The 18,339-nt window shown below is 44.0% G+C and overlaps 1 protein-coding gene across 3 annotated transcripts in view; it reads left to right on the forward strand.

Annotated features, from left to right (window-relative positions):
- Nucleotides 1–18,339, forward strand: part of nedd9 (neural precursor cell expressed, developmentally down-regulated 9) — a 34,782-nt gene that overhangs the window by 12,584 nt on the left and 3,859 nt on the right. For all 3 annotated transcript variants that reach the window (XM_084380359.1, XM_084380357.1, XM_084380358.1), the window contains exons 2-4: nt 3,168–3,584; nt 15,198–15,296; nt 16,571–16,696. In XM_084380359.1, coding sequence (XP_084236485.1) covers nt 3,174–3,584; nt 15,198–15,296; nt 16,571–16,696 — 636 coding nt within the window. In that variant the 5' untranslated portion in view covers nt 3,168–3,173. The remainder of the gene's footprint in view (nt 1–3,167; nt 3,585–15,197; nt 15,297–16,570; nt 16,697–18,339) is intronic.

Genomic DNA, 18,339 nt, shown 5'->3' on the forward strand with positions numbered 1-18,339 from the left:
TTTTGTGTAGTTCAAATGTTTCATGAGGCACCGAGGTGTTAAACAATGCTTGTTTTCTGAGCTTTGGGCCGACGCATGAAAACAAAACAAGAAACTCCTGAGATGAGTTTAGATTTCTGCACCGAGGCTTCATCAAAGTGTGAATATGTTCTTGTGACGGTGTTTCGGAGCTGTGAGATGTTAAACAGGCATAAAGCATCTCCGTGTGGCTCAGAGGTGACAGTTTCTCTCGCACGTTTTCCTCCACAGAGGTGCAGAGGTGGTTTTCACTACCCCTTTTGTTCCATGCGTGTACCGCCACACACGCTGGTTTGTGATTGTGATGTGTTCACGTGTGGTCAGCGAAACTGGCATTCTTGATTTGACAGCTGGTTAAAGTGATCACTATAATTAGAAGAGACAAAGAAGGGTTTGAAATGTGCTGTTCTTGTGTCTGTGAGGTGATTTAATTTCTCCTCTGAGCATCAAACACAGTTAAACCGCAGCAGGACGCCTGCAAGAACCGCTCGTATGGACGGATCCGGTCTTTTAATGCAAGAGAATTTTCTCATGTGTCTTCAGCCTTTACAGGGGGGGGAAACCCACATTTGGCTTTAGATTGGTGACATTTAAATGTGTATAATCTCTTATCTGAGTATTTTCTTCACCCTGTTATCATCATTATCATCATCGCTTGCCAGTTTTGGGAGAAGTGGTTCAGATGTTTGGATTTTATTGCCATATTTCGGCAGTTTTTAGAAAATTCTCCCACTCGGACAAGTGCTGCGAAGCCTTTCTGCAGACTTCTGTCCAGTTTCTTTAGTTTTTCTGACTTCTGACAGCAGGAATTGAAGCTTTCTGTGAATGAAACAAACAGGAACATGCACCTGTATCTGGCACGTTCAGGGTGTTGATTTTGCTCATGAAGGTTGAAACGATAAATAAACTATAAATTCCCGCAGTTCTGAGACTGATTAGTACGAGCAAACCTCCAAGAGATTGAGGGAAGTTTAGGATCAGTGTGAAAATGTTTTCACCTCTCTGCTGATTTAAAACGAGCAGCACAAATATATTCAAACTGTAATTGTAGCTGCTCGTTGTAATCAAAGCAATCAGCATCTCGTTTCCTCGTGGATGCCTCTGCCAGCCTGGATCAAATTATAGGACTAAGTAGACGTACAGGATCCGCTTCCCATTGGGCAACGTTGACCTCGGGGGGGGGGGGGGGTGAACTTGTCGCAGGGAGCCGGTGGCCGCAGGGTGATTGTACGGGTGTAATTGTGCAGCGGGTGTTGCCGGCTAACGGCCCTGACAGCGCACTTAGACAATAGCCAGGGAGGCCAGGCCTCTCAGCGAGAGATAACGACGTTGGTAACAGAAAGAGTTTCACGTGGGAAAGAGGAAGGCCAGAGAGGGTTCAAGAAAGGCTTCAGACCAGCAGCAGCCACACAGCGGGCTTCCTGGTTCCCACAGCGAGCTGTTGTAGGGTGAGGCACAAATAAGGTGCTCGAAAGATAAGTGAAACTGAATCACTCTCTGAAGCTGTGTTTACAGTCGAAGCATGAGTCAAAAATAGACTCATGTTTCTGATAATCCTCACTCTGTAGAAGTATTTCTTCTCTGTCCAAATGTGCATGTAGTTTTTTTTAGTCTGATTAAGACTCAGATTTCAACCTCAAGTCACCTCATTTCATCTGACACAAGTGGTTTAATGCTGCGAGATGAGACCTAAAGGTTTAAAGTCAGCAGCAGCGTGGCTTCAGTACTGTTTCACTTCTTAGTTTCATCTTCATTATGCAGCTAACATTAGCTATGATGTTGTTTGATTGGTTTAGGTTTGGTTATCAAAGTTATGTTGTGTTAGCTAACATTATCATGATGCCTAATGTTAGAAAACATTAGCTACCCTCTTGCTAACATTAGCTGCCATAAGTGACTGGTCATCGGGTTGGTAATATTAAATGATGTGCTGGCGAAATAGCTGTTTTTTCGCTACCCAGTGTTAGCTAACTTCTAGCTAACATTAGCTACCATAAGCGACTGATCATCTTATTTGTTTATGGTAGGTAATGTTAGCTTATGTGTTGGCTAACATTACCAAAACCGACCGGATGTTACCTAATGTGAGTAAATGTGAGCTAACTTCGAGCTAAGAGTAGCTTCCATGATGTTTAATTTTGTTTATGGTATGTTATTTAAGGTGATGTGTTGGCTAACATTACCAAAACAACTGTTAGGCTACCCAGTGTTAGCAAACTAGCTAGCTAACCTCCAGTTACCATTAGCTACCATAAACAACTGCTCATTCAATGTGTTTATGGTCGATGATGTGAACATTAAGTAGCTCCATCTTCATTATAAGACCTGTTTTAGCCATTTTATTGCTAAAGCAGTTGAGGCAAAGACTGCTCACATGAAACACAGACCATCTGGGATAACTGAACATCAACCACTCTCCTCTCTCTGTACCTAAAATTAAGGTGCCCTTGCGCAAGGCACTTAATCCCTAATTGCATTGATGGCGCTTACATATCTTACAGTACAGTGCTGTTGTTGTTGAAGGGGGTATCTCCCAAGAGTTTGTTATTGTGAGTGTGAAGCAGCTGAAAAGGAGTATTCATGCTCAGTTAACTCCTTCCCCCGGATGAATAAAGGCTTAAGGGAAAAGATTGATGCATTTACTGGGGCAATTAGTCTTAAATGCCTCTCTCAGACACAGAAGTGGCACACTCTGGGGGCTTTTCCTATCTCCAAAATCTGCGGTTTTGAGTCATTATCCCTCAGCCCTCGCCGGCCCTTTAGATAACTGTGCCCTGGAGCGGGACACAAGCTGAGAAAATCCCATCAAGTTCAGATTGGCTTGAAAGACATCTGGTGCGGAGCTGGGGGCCCTAACGCAATCCTGCATGGTGATTTGAAGTGCAGAAAGAAGTTCACCAGCATGTCATTCACCCAAGCTTTCCAAAAACTGCCATTGATGTATTGAAAACTAGGGTAAACTCTGGTGTTATAAAAGAAGAGTTTAGGCAATACTCTTACTCTCTTTGCTGTGGTGGGTCGCCGTTTCCCCCCTGTTTCTAGTCATCGTGCTAAGATAAGCTAAATTGCTGCTGGCTAGCAAGTAGATTATGTTAAAATGAAGCAAACATCTTCCTCTAAACACGCTCCGCTCTCTCTTCCTCTTGCAGAACCTGATGGCGAAAGCGTTGTACGACAACGTGCCGGAGTCCCCCGAGGAGCTGGCCTTCCGTAAAGGGGACATCCTGACCGTCATAGAGCAGAACACGGGAGGCCTGGAGGGCTGGTGGCTCTGCTCGCTGCACGGCCGCCAAGGCATCGCCCCCGGCAACCGTCTGAAGCTGCTGATCGGACCCATGTTCGAGGCCCAGTCGCCGGCCGCCAGCGCGGCCGCGCAGTCCTCCCCTCAGAGCTCGGGGTACCAGCAGAAGCCCGGCTCGGGGGCTCAGGGGATCTACCAGGTGCCCCCGTCCCTCCAGAGTCCACAGCAGCAGAGTCAGCAGAGCATCTACCAGGTTCCTCCCTCACAAGACATCTACCAGGTCCCACCGAGGAGCACTCTGGCTGCTGATAACGCTCCAAACAAGGTGAGACAGAAAGAAACAAGACTCTTGTGTACATTTCTATCAGATCATGAACCATGGAAGCAAATCTTCACATTTTAAAGGGTGGAACCAGAAAATATTCTGCAATTTTTGCTCGATAAAAGACAATTAATGACTGTGGAACATACTTTAAAATCTCATTACCAGTGATTTATTAGATCCAGTGGTAGAGAGCCGGATGAAAGCACAGATAAATGGAAAATGAAGAGTGGGCTTAGAGAAGGAGGGAGCATGTAGACTGGTCTTCACGCTGACCTCTGGAGAGAGTCCTTCAGGATCAGAGGGGATTTAAACCAGAACATAATCTCTGCTGGTTTGGACTTCACTGGCTGCTGTGGAAATTAGATGTGATGGAACATGGCATTTACGCATTTACACCGTGACCTGTTAGCCCGCCAGTCTGCCACGACTCTCATCAGTATGATTGCACACACAGTGAAAGTAGCAGAGATTGTGTGTCTGCGATGGGAAATGTGCACAGGGTGTGCCGGGCCTGGCGCTCACCACAGAGCAGGGTAGTGTTTTTGTGCAGAGCTCCCATCTGGCTTTTCTTGTACATTGGCACACTGTGTGTAGCAGAGCCAGTCTAAGCCACAGAAGGGCAGTGAATATGGGAATAACTCGTGGAAAAGCAAACAAGTACAGCGCTGGTTTTTTGGATTTTGGTGAAGCACAGCTGCCTGAAAGTAGGTTTTCTTTCTGTGTTTGAATGCTGTACACTTGGTACAGCCAGTACCAAAACACCTGGCATGGTCCTTTACAGTATAGCTTTAAATACAGTCCTCCAGCCTGTTATTGAACACAGAAACAAATCTATTGAGTCTAAAGTGTTGGCTAACATCACCAAAACCAACTGGGTTTTACCTAATGTTAGCAATCGTTAGCTAACTCCCAGCTAACATTAACTAACATTAGCTACCATGTTGTTTAATTTGTTTTGTCGTAGGCTGTGTAAGCTGATGTGTTGGCTAAGATAGTCAAAAGTGATTGGATGTTACCCTAATGTTAGCTAACTTTAGCTATCTTCCAGCTAACATTAGCTATGCGACTGGTTATCCTATTTTCTTATGGTAGATCATGTTAGCTGATGTATTGGCTAGCATGTAAGGCTAGTTATTGTTAGAAAATGTTAGCCAACTTCCAGCCAACATTAGCTACCATTTACAACTGGTCATTTAATGCGTTTATGGTAGGTCATGTTAGCTGATGTGTTGGTTAACATTAGCTACCGAAGCAACTGGATGTTCCCAGCTAACATTCGCCCACATCAGCTAACATTAGCTACCATTAAGAGAAGGTCATTCCATTTGCTTACAGTAGAATGTTAGCTGTTAGGCTACATAATGTTTGAAAATGTTAGCTAACTCCAGCTAACATTAGCTACCATAAGTAACTGGTCATTTCATTCCTTCACGCTAATTGGTTGGTTAACCTTTATGCTTAAGCGACTGGATGTAGCTAGCTAACCTTCGCCCACATCAGCTAACATTAGCTACCATAAATGATTAGGTCATTCCAGTCACTTATGGTAGCTAACGTTAGCAAAAAATAAGCTAGATAGGCCTATTGCTTTGCAGACATTGACTCTTCTCTACTTTTGCCACATTTTAATGTGATTTGTGGCACCAAAACTTACATAGTCTCTGTGTGTATATGTTTAAAGGCACCAGTGATCCTTCATTACAGATGGAAGTCATTTGGCAGGTGTGTGCTTAAACAGGAAGGAGGAATTTTCCTGTTTATTCAAGCGTTTAACTCGTTCTAGCACCTCAGACCAGATCATCCCTTCAGGAGACGGATTGTAATTACATGCCGAATGAGCTTTTGATGTCCTGAGGGTGTTTTTCTCTAACAAATCAGCCCCAGCCATCATGGAAATGAGCTAAGGTGTGCATTTTGGTGGGTAAATAGGCGGCAGGCGCCGACGGCTTTAGAGGACTTTGTGTGATTCACTGTGTGATAAAGTCAGTCGGAGCCAGAGGGGCTGAGAGGAGAGACCTGTCAATCAACCTGCACACAGCAGCTCAGTCTACCAACACCTCTGGTTTCCAGCGCCAGGTATTAAAAAAGGCTTTGTTGATAACATGGAAAATTAAATGTGCTTCTAATGAGGCTGCGTTTTGTGCTGTAATCATGTTATTGCACAGATTAAATTAAAGTCTTGGACGCTCAACTTTCCCTCCAATCTGTGGTTATCAAAGTGGTGCAATTTTCAGCGGTTGTTCCTGTCTGTTAAACAGAAAGAGTTTGATTTTTCTTTTCGTATACTTTTACGTCTGTGTGTCAGTGTTCTGGAGGGGTCCAGACAAGGCTCTGTTGTTTTCCAGCGACGCCTGACTGTTGGACAGCAGCCCTCCATCGGTCTCTGTGGCCGCAAGTCGGTCCTGACGAAGCCAAACAGCAAAATCTGTAGTGAAAACAATTTTAGGAGAAGTATTGTTGGCTCATGAAGTGGAAGTTAAAGGAGCTATTTTTGGGCATTCAGGGTTGAAAAGTCCCCGCTGATTGTGAAAGGACAGGAACTCACCGGGTTGAATCATCTGTACACAAGTCAAAGACGTGAAGACATAAGGTAACCAGTTTTTGTCAGTTTACTTTCACATTGCTGGAACAGTGGACTGTTTTTCCTACATTACCCACAATGCAACTCAGCCACTGAGTGACATCACTGCAGACAGCTAGTGGCAAGATAGCTGTAAACATCTAGGATATGACTCATGGTCTGTCGGAGGTGAGTTGTGCTACTTATTTATTGTTTTTAGGTGTTTTGTTTTGGTTTTAAGTTGCGATGACAAAGCGTTTGCAGTTTGTTGCGGCTTCTTCACTCTTAGCAACAAGATTCAGGTAACCAGAGCGAAGAGAGAACTGACGGACAAAACATTTCTCAAAGCTGACAGCCGTAATATAAACCCCAGAGTAAACTCAGAATCATCAGAGAGACTCTAAAGTGCTCCAGAGGCTCCGTCCTCCTCTTTGAAACTCTACAAGCAGGATTCTGGGTCGTCGTATTTGTGGAGATAATTTTTGTTGACTTGAAATCCAAACCCTGACCTTTGCCCTTCAAAACACCGGACTCGGACTTGTTTACTACTGCAGCGGTATTGATGACAGGCTGCGAGAGTTGACTCATGCTGCATGTGTTGTGATGTGCTCTGAAGAGGAAAAACAGCCATTTTCCTTGTTTTCAAGTGCAAACACAGCACGCAGACACATGTTCGCTCCCCTCAAATGATTATGGAGGACTGATGCGGGCTTCCTCCGCTGATAATCCCCTCTCGTATTACCCTAAAGCCTCCCGCGGAGAGAAAGGTTCCTGTGCGTCTCGTCCAGGATGCCTCTTCGGGGGTTCGCATGCCAGCGCTGCAGCGCAAATCCAGATTGGCGACTGGTTATTTTCCCTTCATGTGGTGTTGGGGCTCTGGTATATAAAGGCACACTGAGGTCTGGCTCTCGTTGCTTCTCCGGCTGTTTGGTTTGATGCTGCGGCCTTGTCCTTGGGTGACCCTTTTTGGGGAGGGAGGGTGAGCTGGGACCCTCCTCTCGGCCTCTTCAAGGCCTCCCGAAGCCGGGGACCGCGTGGGACAGATGCCTCCAGCTCTCGGGCCACACAAAGAGGCCTCCTCACATGGAGGCCAGCTTTAATCACTCCATTCTTCATCTTCAGCCTTGAAAGGTGCGTCTGTTCCACCAGTTTTTCTCCCCAGCGTTCCCGTTTCCGTCGTGCTTCCCCCTCCTCTGACTCAGCCGCTGAGGTCGCAGCGTTCAAAGATGGGTTGGGTTCAGAGTTCAAAGATCTGCGCCCGAGCTTCTTATCTGCTCCCACCAGACGGCCTTTTCATTCCTCACTTCCTTGCTCATGGTGGTGTGGAGGTGTGCTTCCTTGTATGGGCATTTCCTGCATTCACTGTGTCATACCCATAGATCCAATCTGCCCCGATGGTGCCATAAAAAGGTAGAGTTTCAACAAAAGGTTTAATTGACTCCCACACAACTCAAGGAAGTGCACCGATAGCTGTTTATGGGCGACGAGGGCGTGCTATCTACCTCGATAAAAGTCTTCTTTGGAAGTAACCAGGTTATGTGTAATGAATGGCTTGTTTGTTTGCCTCTGCCATATTTTCTCTGCCTAATCATGCGCACGACAATCTCAGCAGCAGATAAGTGAGTTATTTCTTCCTGGAGCGAGCCAGCTCCTTCAGACGCTTGTCTGCTCGCCATTGTCACAGTCGTGATGAATCGCCGGCCCATGAGGTTTGACCGAGGGGGCAAGGTTATAAATCAGTTGTACCAAAAAGTAATCTGCTTTTGCGGTGCAGCATACCGAGAGACTGAGAGGACTTTCTCCCCTTGAAAGTTTAGAGCAGAGAGTGTGATAAATGAGCAGAAGTCGGAGAGAAGACAGGAAATGCTTTGCTGAAAGTTAACATTTTAGCTGCACGGCTTTAGAGACGGTAATTACCCAAACCCAAGTTGACTTTCAAATTACCTTTTTTTTATCCAACCAGCTGCCCAAAACCCAAAGAGATTCTGTGTCTTGTAATAGGAGGCAAAGAAAAACAGGAAATACTCGCATCTAAAAGCATTTTAAAGCCACACCAGCAGGTCGCTTCGGTACATACTGAAATATCTCGACCACTATTGGATGGATTGGAGGGAAACTTGGTGCAAACATTCACGTTGCCCAGAGGATGATTCAGCCTAACTTTGGTGATCCCCTGACTTTTACTGTCGGGACACCGTGAGGTTACATTTGTGATTTTTAGTACAACTGTTGGATAGACATAAATTCATGTGCCCTTCAGGATAGATTGAATTCATTTCCCTGATATTCCCTCGAGTTCGATCATCTAGTCAAATTTTCAACGTGTCAAGTATTTATGACCAAATACCTTGAAAATGAGTCAAAGCAACAAGCACACCACTTTGTTTTCTGTGGTGCCAGGAGCCGAAAAAATCAGTTCCAATGAAAAACAGTAATTTCCACATGAAAGTTTTTTTTCTTTTACCTTTGCATTGATTTATTTAAAGAGCTCAATGTTTCGGTCACACAGACCTTTTCTCCTGTCTTGTGAAAGGTCTCTGTGACCGAAACATCAACCTTTTTAAAATAAATCAATGCAGAGGTAAAAAATATGTATATATAAGTGCGGGAATGACTTTTCATTACAAATACCTGAAAAAAAACTAAAGCCATTCCTATCAGGCTCAGCTGTACTTTGTATTCAGTGCTAATTGCCAAATACTAGCATGCTAACATGCTAAACTAAGAACATATAAAAATCAGCATGTTAGTGTTGTCATTGTAAGCATGTTTGCATGCTAGCATTATGTTTAGTTCAAAGTCCTGTCGTGCCAAAGTACAGTCCCACAGAGTTGCTAACATAGCTGAAGACTTTTTGTCCCAATCCCAACACTGTTAGGTTTTAACAGAAAGGACCCAAATGCAGGACACTAAGGCCGGCAGGAAGACTTAACAAAGGGATGCCATCGTTCTCTTAAAAGGATAAGAAATATGCTTTTCAAAGACGCCATATTGACACCATTGACGAGAACGGATGATGTATGAGTGTCTTGAAGGGTTTTCCCATTTCTTAGGGGGAGATTTCAACCACCACCAGTCGAAAAACAAGGGATAAGGGGTAAGAGTTGGAGCCTTAGTCTTATTTCCTATTAAGGTTTATGCTTTAGGGTCATGTCTCATTTCACATTATCCCCTTTCTTCTTCTTCGAGGATCGTCTCATGATATTGTCTTCCTAGAAAGTAAACACAGACTGTCAAATACATCTTTTAACATCGCGTCTCTTCAGATAATCGCGCCGCCCGGATTTAAGACGCTGCTTTGATCAGCGAGGATGAAGGATGATCCCTATTAGTGCTCAAATCAGTGTGTTCCCTTTTAATGCCCCTCATTAAGCGCGCTGTCTGTTTGGGTTTAGCCAACTTGGACGCGTCACGGAGAGACGGCCCGAAAGCCTCGCAGGATTCACCAGTTAATTACCTGCATTAATTAGTTTGGCACTTTAATAGGCTGCTGCGGCTCCGAGTGGCTGAGGGGGGAACGTTATCGAGCAAAATGGACCACAACAGTGTTGAGAGACGTCTTTTTTGTGCTGTGATTCAGCAAAGCAGAGAAAAAGGGCAGGTTACTGCAGAGCAGGAACACACCCTACATTTAGGAGATGCTGTCATATACAAAAACACCAGTCTTGCCTCATATACGAGTGATATCAGGGTAAGATCGCCGCACCTGGTGATTCAAATGTTATTTATCTTTGACATTCGAAGGTGAGGCTGTACGCACGGAGGTAGAAGCTGAGAGAGGTCGACTTAGATGGATTGATAAGAGGACAAGAGAGGAGATGATGTGACGGATGGATGAAATTCAATAGCGAGCCACTCTGACGGGCAGTGTCATCGTGACCCGTCTTTTATAAGCAGTGAAAAGCCTCGTTAGCGTTGTTGATTTGTGTCAGCGGGCCTTCGGCAGGGGGAGGAAGTGGCTGCGTGTGTGTGTCTGTAACCGATGAAAAGGTGTGAAATGACAATTTCCTGTGAAATCGTGCCACGCACATGTGGCTCACCCACAGGCGAGGTGCAGAAGTGAACCACGTGACATTACTGAAAATATAATGACAGTAATGAGATTTTTTTTCGATATCAGTGGACAGATGTGTGAAAGAAGAACTGACAGGAAGTGTTTCGGTGAAGGCCGAGCGCCAAAACAGCTTCAGTGCTGAAGACTTTGAACTCTAGTTGAGTGATCGGCGCCATTTTGTGCCAGAATACAACCCTTTAATCAGTGTTTTGATGTGAGATCTGGTGACTGCAAAGGCCACAGCGTATGATTCTCATCTTTCCAATGGTGAAACCTCTCAGTTTTTCTTCGCCTATGTCCGTTTGTTGGTTTGTTGGTTTGTTGGTTTGTCACCATGATTACACAAAAACTACTGAACACATTTCCACAAAACTTGGATGGAAGACGGATCTCAGCCCAGAATAGATCCTATTAACTTTTGGTGTGGATCCAGATAAAGGGATGGATCCAGGAATTTGCGAAATAGGGTGTTTTTTTCCACATTTTAGTTAATTTTTAAGGTAATAATGCATGGATGAATGATGAAAATCGTACATTCTGGTAGATATAAATATGTATTATTCGATTTGATTGAATTAAGGAGACTGTTGAGACCTTGGTGGAGGTATGCGCTCTATCGAGTGCCATTCTAGTTTATATATTGTATTATTTTGATACGCGAGTTGTCAAAGATATGTAATGTATCCAGACAAAAGTCTTCTTACGTGTAAAAACTTGTTTTTATTATGCAAACAATAGAAACTAAAAACTGAGTTTCTTGCAAATTTGTGGTGAAGAAAAACTTCCTTTTCCTGTAATACAGTGCTTTATTAACCAGTATAATGTTTTAAAATCAATCATTTGACACACAGGAAGCCATCTTGGATCTAGAGTGATGTGTCTCACCTTGTCGAACAACAATAGAGTCATTTCATCACAATATGATTCAGCTGAAAGTTGATAGTCGATAGTGTTTTCGACGTGACGCTCTGCTCATCAGCACGTAAATCTAAGAGAAGCTGATGAGGCAGCTGTTGATGTCATGACGGCACCTCTCAAATGAAGTAAAGCTAAAAAGTTCCTACCTGCCAAAACTTGAGCCGGCCGGGATGCAAAGTAAACACAGTGCTGCTGAAAGAGCCGTGAGTCACTCACCAGAGCTCGTAGGAGCGTTAACAAGCCATCTATTTGTCTCCTCGGGGCTCCAGTTTGAACCTGATCCCTCTTTAGTCACTGTGCCTCCTCCATGAAGGAATCTGAAGAGTCTATCACCTGAGCGGGAACAAATGTTTGCTCTTCATGATGTCATCGCTCTCTGAAAGCCATCGCAAGAGCCAACCTCATCGGACGTGGCAAATATTTACCCACCAGCAATTACAGCCAGCGCCGAGCGGCCTCGGCAGCAACAGCCCGCTGGGTAAACAGAGGGCGGAGATGGGAAATAAATGAGCAGTGTGCATCTGGCGGCGGGTTGAGAGGAGCCGCTGATGGGACGAGCGCTTCCCAAAGCGATGACACGTACCTGTGGAAAAGGTCAGCGAGGTCCGTGACGGACACCTCGCTGCCATCTGCATGTGGCAGCTGAGTCCAGACAGCCCGTTATCGTCAGCACGCAGGCCCGACCCGCAGGGACGGCAGCCGGTTAGAGTGACCTTTAACTAAGCTGCACTTTGCTGTTACTTAGTGAAAGACTGGCTCCCGGTCTGCTGTGTCTGGTTACACGTCTGCCTTTTTTAAATCCTGAAAAATGAAAATAAAATATGTAGAAGTTCGTGATGCAGCTCTCAAAATGAAGGCACTTAAATGCACAGTATGCAATTTCTGCAGCCATGGAGTCTCACTGATGACATCATGAAGGATCATGGGAGTTGTTGTCTTTATTTTAAATAACCACCATTGCAGATTAAAATCAATCTTTTTTTTCACCTTTGTCTGTTTGTTTGTTTGTTTGTTGGTTGGTTTGTTGGTTTGTCAGCAGAATTACACAAAAGCTACCAAACAGATTTTCACTAAAGTTGGATGGAGGACGGGTGTTGGCCCTAAATAGACCCAACTAACTTGTGTTGCAGATCCAGATAAGTGACTGATCCAGGAAGCTTTTTTTTTTTTGTCACCTTGTGAGACGAGGTGTTTTTTTGACCTTTGTAGTTGATTTCTCAGGGAATAATGATTGGTGTGATACAGGGCTGTAAAGTGTGATACTGGATTACTGGCTTGATTGAATTCACTGTTTGGCTTTGGCTGAGGTATGCGCTCTACTGAGTGCCATTCTAGTTTAGTCACCGTGTTACCCTGTCCGAGAATATCAGTATCTCAAAATAAACATCATTTGAAATAATAGAAAAAAAAGATTAACGATTTTTGTGGTACAGAACTTGCCTTAGAATTGTCACGTTTTTAAGTTTTCTTTCGTATCAGAGTAATACAGTGATAGTTTTCTATACATCTATGAATATACTGCAAAAAGAAACTGCTTATAGTTAATTCAGCATACTTTTTCAAAACATTTAAACAAATACAGGCCTAAAAAATCCCATAAAGGGTCCATTTTGGGGCGGTTTCAGTTGATTCTTTAAGCACAGTCTCAGACCTTGAAAATCCCTGATCTCGATCATATGACCCACACTATATTTTCATTCAACAAATGAAAAATAATGTGGTTTCCATCACTGTTCTGCAAATATACTACAAAGCAGATACAACATCTTTTTCTTGTAGTTTTAACAGCCTGGGGTTGTGCGAGCGTCGGTGCGTGACAGGAGCCCGAAGCAGCGAGTCTATTTATTCCCCCGCTGGTTTATTTCAGAGCTCGGTCTGACGCGTTTAAAGCCCTTCGGTGTATGTTTCAGGGCTGACCCCACAGGCCCTGTTGGGATGATGTATGCACGGACAGGAATGCCAACAATGAACACCTTAAATCACCACGGCCTTGTTCGGATCGGGTCTTATGAGAACCATATGGACTACTGTTAGTCAGACTCCGGCTCAGATGAATGGCATTCCTTTCCATACTAGGCGACGGACTCTCATTTTCCGTTCCTCTCACTTTCCACCACTGTTACCTTTTTTCATAAATCTCTTTTACAAACCAGTCGCCCTCCTCCTCCTCATCCTCCTCCTCCTCTTCTTCCTCTGAAACATTAATCCCTTTCTGAGTTGGCCGAGGGAACGGTTCCTACTGCTCACGCTCCGATAAACGTCTCCACAGTTCGGGAGGATGGTATTAGGATATTAACTCCGGCTATACGGCGACTCATGAGTGGATACAGGGGCTAAAGTCTTATAACCTCCCCGGAGACTTTCCCCTCTGCCAGGAAGCCATGCGCATGGTTCCTATTTTCGAGCCCTGCTAATGAACCCTTGCTTGCTCTAGTGTGGCGATGCTGGTGCGTGGGGGCAGGAGAGGACTACTGGGCTCAGCGAAGGACATTCCCAGCATTCCTCTGTCTGTCTGACGCAGCAAGGAGGTCTGCAGCTCTGCTTTTAGGGGTGACGACGGCGAGGAGGGGGGGAGGGGATGGAAACACTGGGATTAGGCGGTGTGGAGGGACTGATTAGCACCGACGGGTGTACGTGAAAGAGTAGGAGTAGAGTCTGTGTTTGTGTTTTTCTTTTCTGCGCCGCGGTGTAAAATATTTTAAAGGTGTATTAAATCCCACAGCACAAAAATGACAAGGTTGTTCATCAACACCAAACACCAGCGAGCGCTTCACCAGGCTCTGACATGTCACCATCGAGCCAACACGACAATAAACTCATTTTTATATCCTCTTCTAGTCATAAAATGTTCTCCTCGCTCGCTGAAAAGCAGCATTTAAAGTTTCTTACTGTTGTTACAAAGATCTGCTGCAGTTTGACTTCTGCCCATTTTACTGCTCGACTGAATCACATTAGTTTTATGTAGTTTTTTATTATCCACACTGCAGAACTTGTGACGGGCTATTCAGTCCTGCCACAGGAAATATAACTCGGCTTTTAGGTCTGTGTTTAGTGTTTTCTTGCTTTCCTTTCGTACTAATTGAAGTCGAATTACTAAACAGTAAACTTTACTTGGTCTGTTTTGACCATCAGCTAATTAGCTAGCTTTGGCTACAGATTTCTCTCTCTGGTTCCCTATATTTCAGTTTTATTCCTTCTAAAGAGAAACTTTATAACTCTTAACTGAAGACAAAAAATCTTTACTAACATGAATTAATGCATTTCTTTCCAATAAAAGGCACGAGCTACATGCTAACGTTAGCTAGCTTTAGTCACAAAGCTTCTCTCTCTTGCGCTTAATATTTAATTTACTTTAACAGAAAGAAATTTAAGTTAAATTCATAACAATATAAATCACTCTTGCTTAATTACTTACACTCAGAGGTTCAACTGTTACTGTGCTTTATGTTGCTAATGCAGGCTAATGGTAACTAGCTTAAGTTGGCAGACTTTAGACAGATGCTGCTGCTTATATCTCTGCAATTTGTATATTTCTGGCTTCACTTTGGGCTCTGAGAAATAGTTTTTTATTTTTCTTTATTTTCTGACATTTTATTGACAAAACAAGTGATGAAGCGCGTGAGTTTCATCGCTGCTGCAGTATTCTGTGGTGTTTCTGCCTGGGTATCATACAGTAGTAGGCCCGTAGAGCTGACAGGAACCGGTCCCTGGTGGGACTCGAACCAGATGTCTTAAAAAGCAACTGACTAAACAGACCGTCTGCTCCGCGGCTCCAGGTCTCTGTTTATCTCTCTGTTTCCTGGGTCCTTTACAAATAGCCTGAAACAGGGAGGATGTTGGTCCGTCTCTGTTGTCAGAACATATCCGCCTCAACTGTAATCACTTATTTCCCCGGGTCACTCGAGGACTGGGAATGAAAATAGGCAAAAACAATGGCGAACGAGGACAAATGTGCAGAGCTGGGTGGTGGGTTGAAGTGTGTTGTACTGTGTCTTTGTCCTGAACGCTGCCGAGCCCCAGGTGTCGTTTTTTAGACAGCAGCTCTGATTGTTTGTCTCTCCCCCCTGCTGTGATCGGACAGGTGGTGACCCCGACCAGAGTGGGACAGTCTTACACCTTCAGCCCCGGCCAGCACAACCAGCAGGACCTCTATGATGTCCCACCCAGCAGATCACAGGGGGTAGGTGTCTCATGTTCCCACAGCATGTACAGTCTGAACTCCTGTCCACCTAAAGAGCTAAAAATAGTCTGAATGGCCCCTCAGTGTACAATGTGATGGATTTCAAAGGGCTTACGTGACATTTTCAGCTAAATTTACTGTGACATGTAGTCTGAGCCCCCTCCTGAGGAACTCACATGTAATTATAAACAAAAAGAAAAGAAAATTATTAAATAAAAAAAGGTTTAAAGCAACATGTCCCCTCACTTTGTCACTCTCTGCTCTGACCTGCTACTGTTAATCATTTCAAATATAGTAAGTCAATCATTCAAACAAACCAGACACATTAGTCGTCACCACAGCAGGAGTAGTTTGAGTATTTGTCACAACCAGAAAACTGTTTTCTTTTATCTTCAGTTGATTCCGTATTTGAATCTACCACATATCCTGTTCTGTGCAGTGACCCAGTTTTCTCAGAAAGGATCTCTGACAGTTAGTTTTGTCCCGTCATCTTGGTTTAAGCTGATAAACCCTGCAGTGCCTCTTCTGAGGGGCCGAGATGGGACCTTATTTCATAAAAAATATGTCTGGTAGTGAAAGGTGAGGGACAAATACATCTTTTGATAAGTTTACAGGACATTTACGCTCAACGAAACCCAATACCAGAACCTTTCCTCTTTCCTTTTGCATGGTCGCAGCTTTAACTGTAAATATGATCAGACTTATTTCTGTGATTTCACCTCTTTTAGTCTTTTTTCTGTGTCGAGGTGTCGGCCATGTTGGTGTTCACTGAGCAGTTTCACAAAAAAATAGTCGCATGTGGCACACAGGAAGAGGCAGGACGTCACCTCTCCATTGAATAAAGCTAGTTTTATTGTATAAGTATATCTATTATGATTATTAAAGCAAAACTAGAGGAGCTCCTACAAAATTAAAGGCTGCAATTTACCTTGAAAGTGCAGAATAAAAGAATTTCAGTTAAAAAATTGAGCTAACGTCGCTGTTATGTCAAAGACGTCTATGTATGTTACTGCAGAGATATCCTCTGAAGTTAGCCCCGGCCTCTGTTCTCTCATAAAACCACTAACTGCACTGTTAACTGAGCTAACTCGCTAACAACAGCTACAGTTAGCAGCAGTTAGAGGCTATTAATTAAAGGTTGATATGCAGCCCTTTATTTATTTGGAGTATAATCTAAGTTAATCAAATAAACAAATACATTTAATCGTTCATCATGGTCATAAATATGAGTTTCACATATTTGGTGTTCATCTCGTGTTTGCTTCATGTTTCAGGTGTACGATATCCCACCTGGTCAGATGTTCCCTGCTGCCAGAAACCAGGGAGTGTACGACGTCCCCCCGCCTCAGATGGACCCGCGGACGCAAGGCGTTTACGACATCCCTCCGTCTTCACAAGGGGTAAGACAACAATGTCAACAACCGGCCGATCGTGCACCACAATGAGAGGGCACATCAGTCAGACACTCCATTTATTTCAGTCAGATAATAAAAACTGAGGAAGCGGTGGCTGCTGCAGACCAGAAAATGTTATTTAATGTGTATTGATACAGTTCCTAGTATTTCTCTTAATTGCCTGTAATAAATGAATAATACGTCAAATGTCATATTTAAGACGTTCCTGCGGCCGCTCTAAATGAAACCTTCGCCTGCCAGAAGAGTTTAACCAAAACTCCCTGAGTATGGTTCTGAGTCTGAACTCTCCAGTCCAAGGACACAAACTCTTCTGTTTCCAGAGCCTCTAAGATTTCACCAGAGCCGACCAGGCAGAGCGCCACCAGTTTGTTTGTAATAACCTGAAATATGCCGGGACCTGTTATTTGCGTCGCTCCTAATTACAGTTTGGGCAGGCCTGTCTAGCTGTAAAGAGTGCGTTTCAAGGCTGATGGAAATCACTCGCAGGCCACCGTTTTATTCACCCCGCCGCGCTCCCACCGTGCTCCGTGCCATGTACGTCAGAACACACACTCGGCCCTGTCAAAGTCAGTGGGAGGGTTTTTATTTTATTTTTTTACTCTTGTGTCTGTGAGAGGAAGAAACTTTGAGGTTTTAAATATAGTACACGAGCCAGAAGCTCTTTCACTTCCTCAATCTGCAACTGCAGCGCTGCTGTGCAAACAGTATCCGGTGAAAACCTGCCGACACGCAGTCCGGTTACATTTACACTTTCCGGGTCAGCTTCCTGTAAGCTCTTAAATGTCATGTAATGAGGAAACTGGGTTTTTCCTAATGAGGGTGAGGGATTAGAGGAGCTAATTTCCTGCTAATTTCTCGCGCATGTGTACATTTAATCGGCTTTCATTGCACGGAGAGATTCATCCTTGTGTTTAAAACCATTCGGTCCAGACGCCGACTGAAACCTCCATACTAATAAGTAGCTGCTAGACGTCTAAAGTCATTTTTTTTTTTTACATCTGAGGAAAGGCTCTGGGGAAATTGAAGATAAAGTCCTCTACATGTTCGGTTGCTCATTATGTGATTAATGAGGGGCGGCTCTTTTTCAGCAGTATAGCGACTACATTTATTCATCTAAAGCATTAAAGTCTACAGTATTAGTGTTTTAAAAAATACTTATATTTCAAGTTTAAATAAAGATAATAAAATAATATAATAAAAGTGTTTGTTTCCTCCAAAAGAACGGCATTTTTATGGGGTTAAACACGCTCAAAAACTCATGAAGCTTTGCACAAGTGGTGGAAATGTTGGGATTTATGGGTTTCAGCCATGGGCGGGGTAAAACTGCTCGCTAGCGCCCCCAATAATGCAGCCCACTTATCCAAAAAAGTCTCTTGTGGCTGTGAATCGGACATTTTGAATTAAGTGCTCATTTTTGGCGCTTTGCGCGTGTTGTGCTTGAACTTAAACTCCCTTTTCAGCTTTGACCACATCCAGCTCAAATGTTGTTTTCAAACAAAAGTTATTCAAGGTTTGAGTTTCGCTGAAGGGTTTGGTCGCGGTGAGGCGGCGAGTAAAAGCGTCTCGTCCGGGAACAATAACGTGCAGCAGCCCCGACACACAGGATGCAGTTTTTATTATTATTATTA

Source organism: Pagrus pagrus (assembly GCF_965226575.1).
Source record: "Pagrus pagrus genome assembly, chromosome: 17".
Lineage (NCBI taxonomy): Eukaryota > Metazoa > Chordata > Actinopteri > Spariformes > Sparidae > Pagrus > Pagrus pagrus.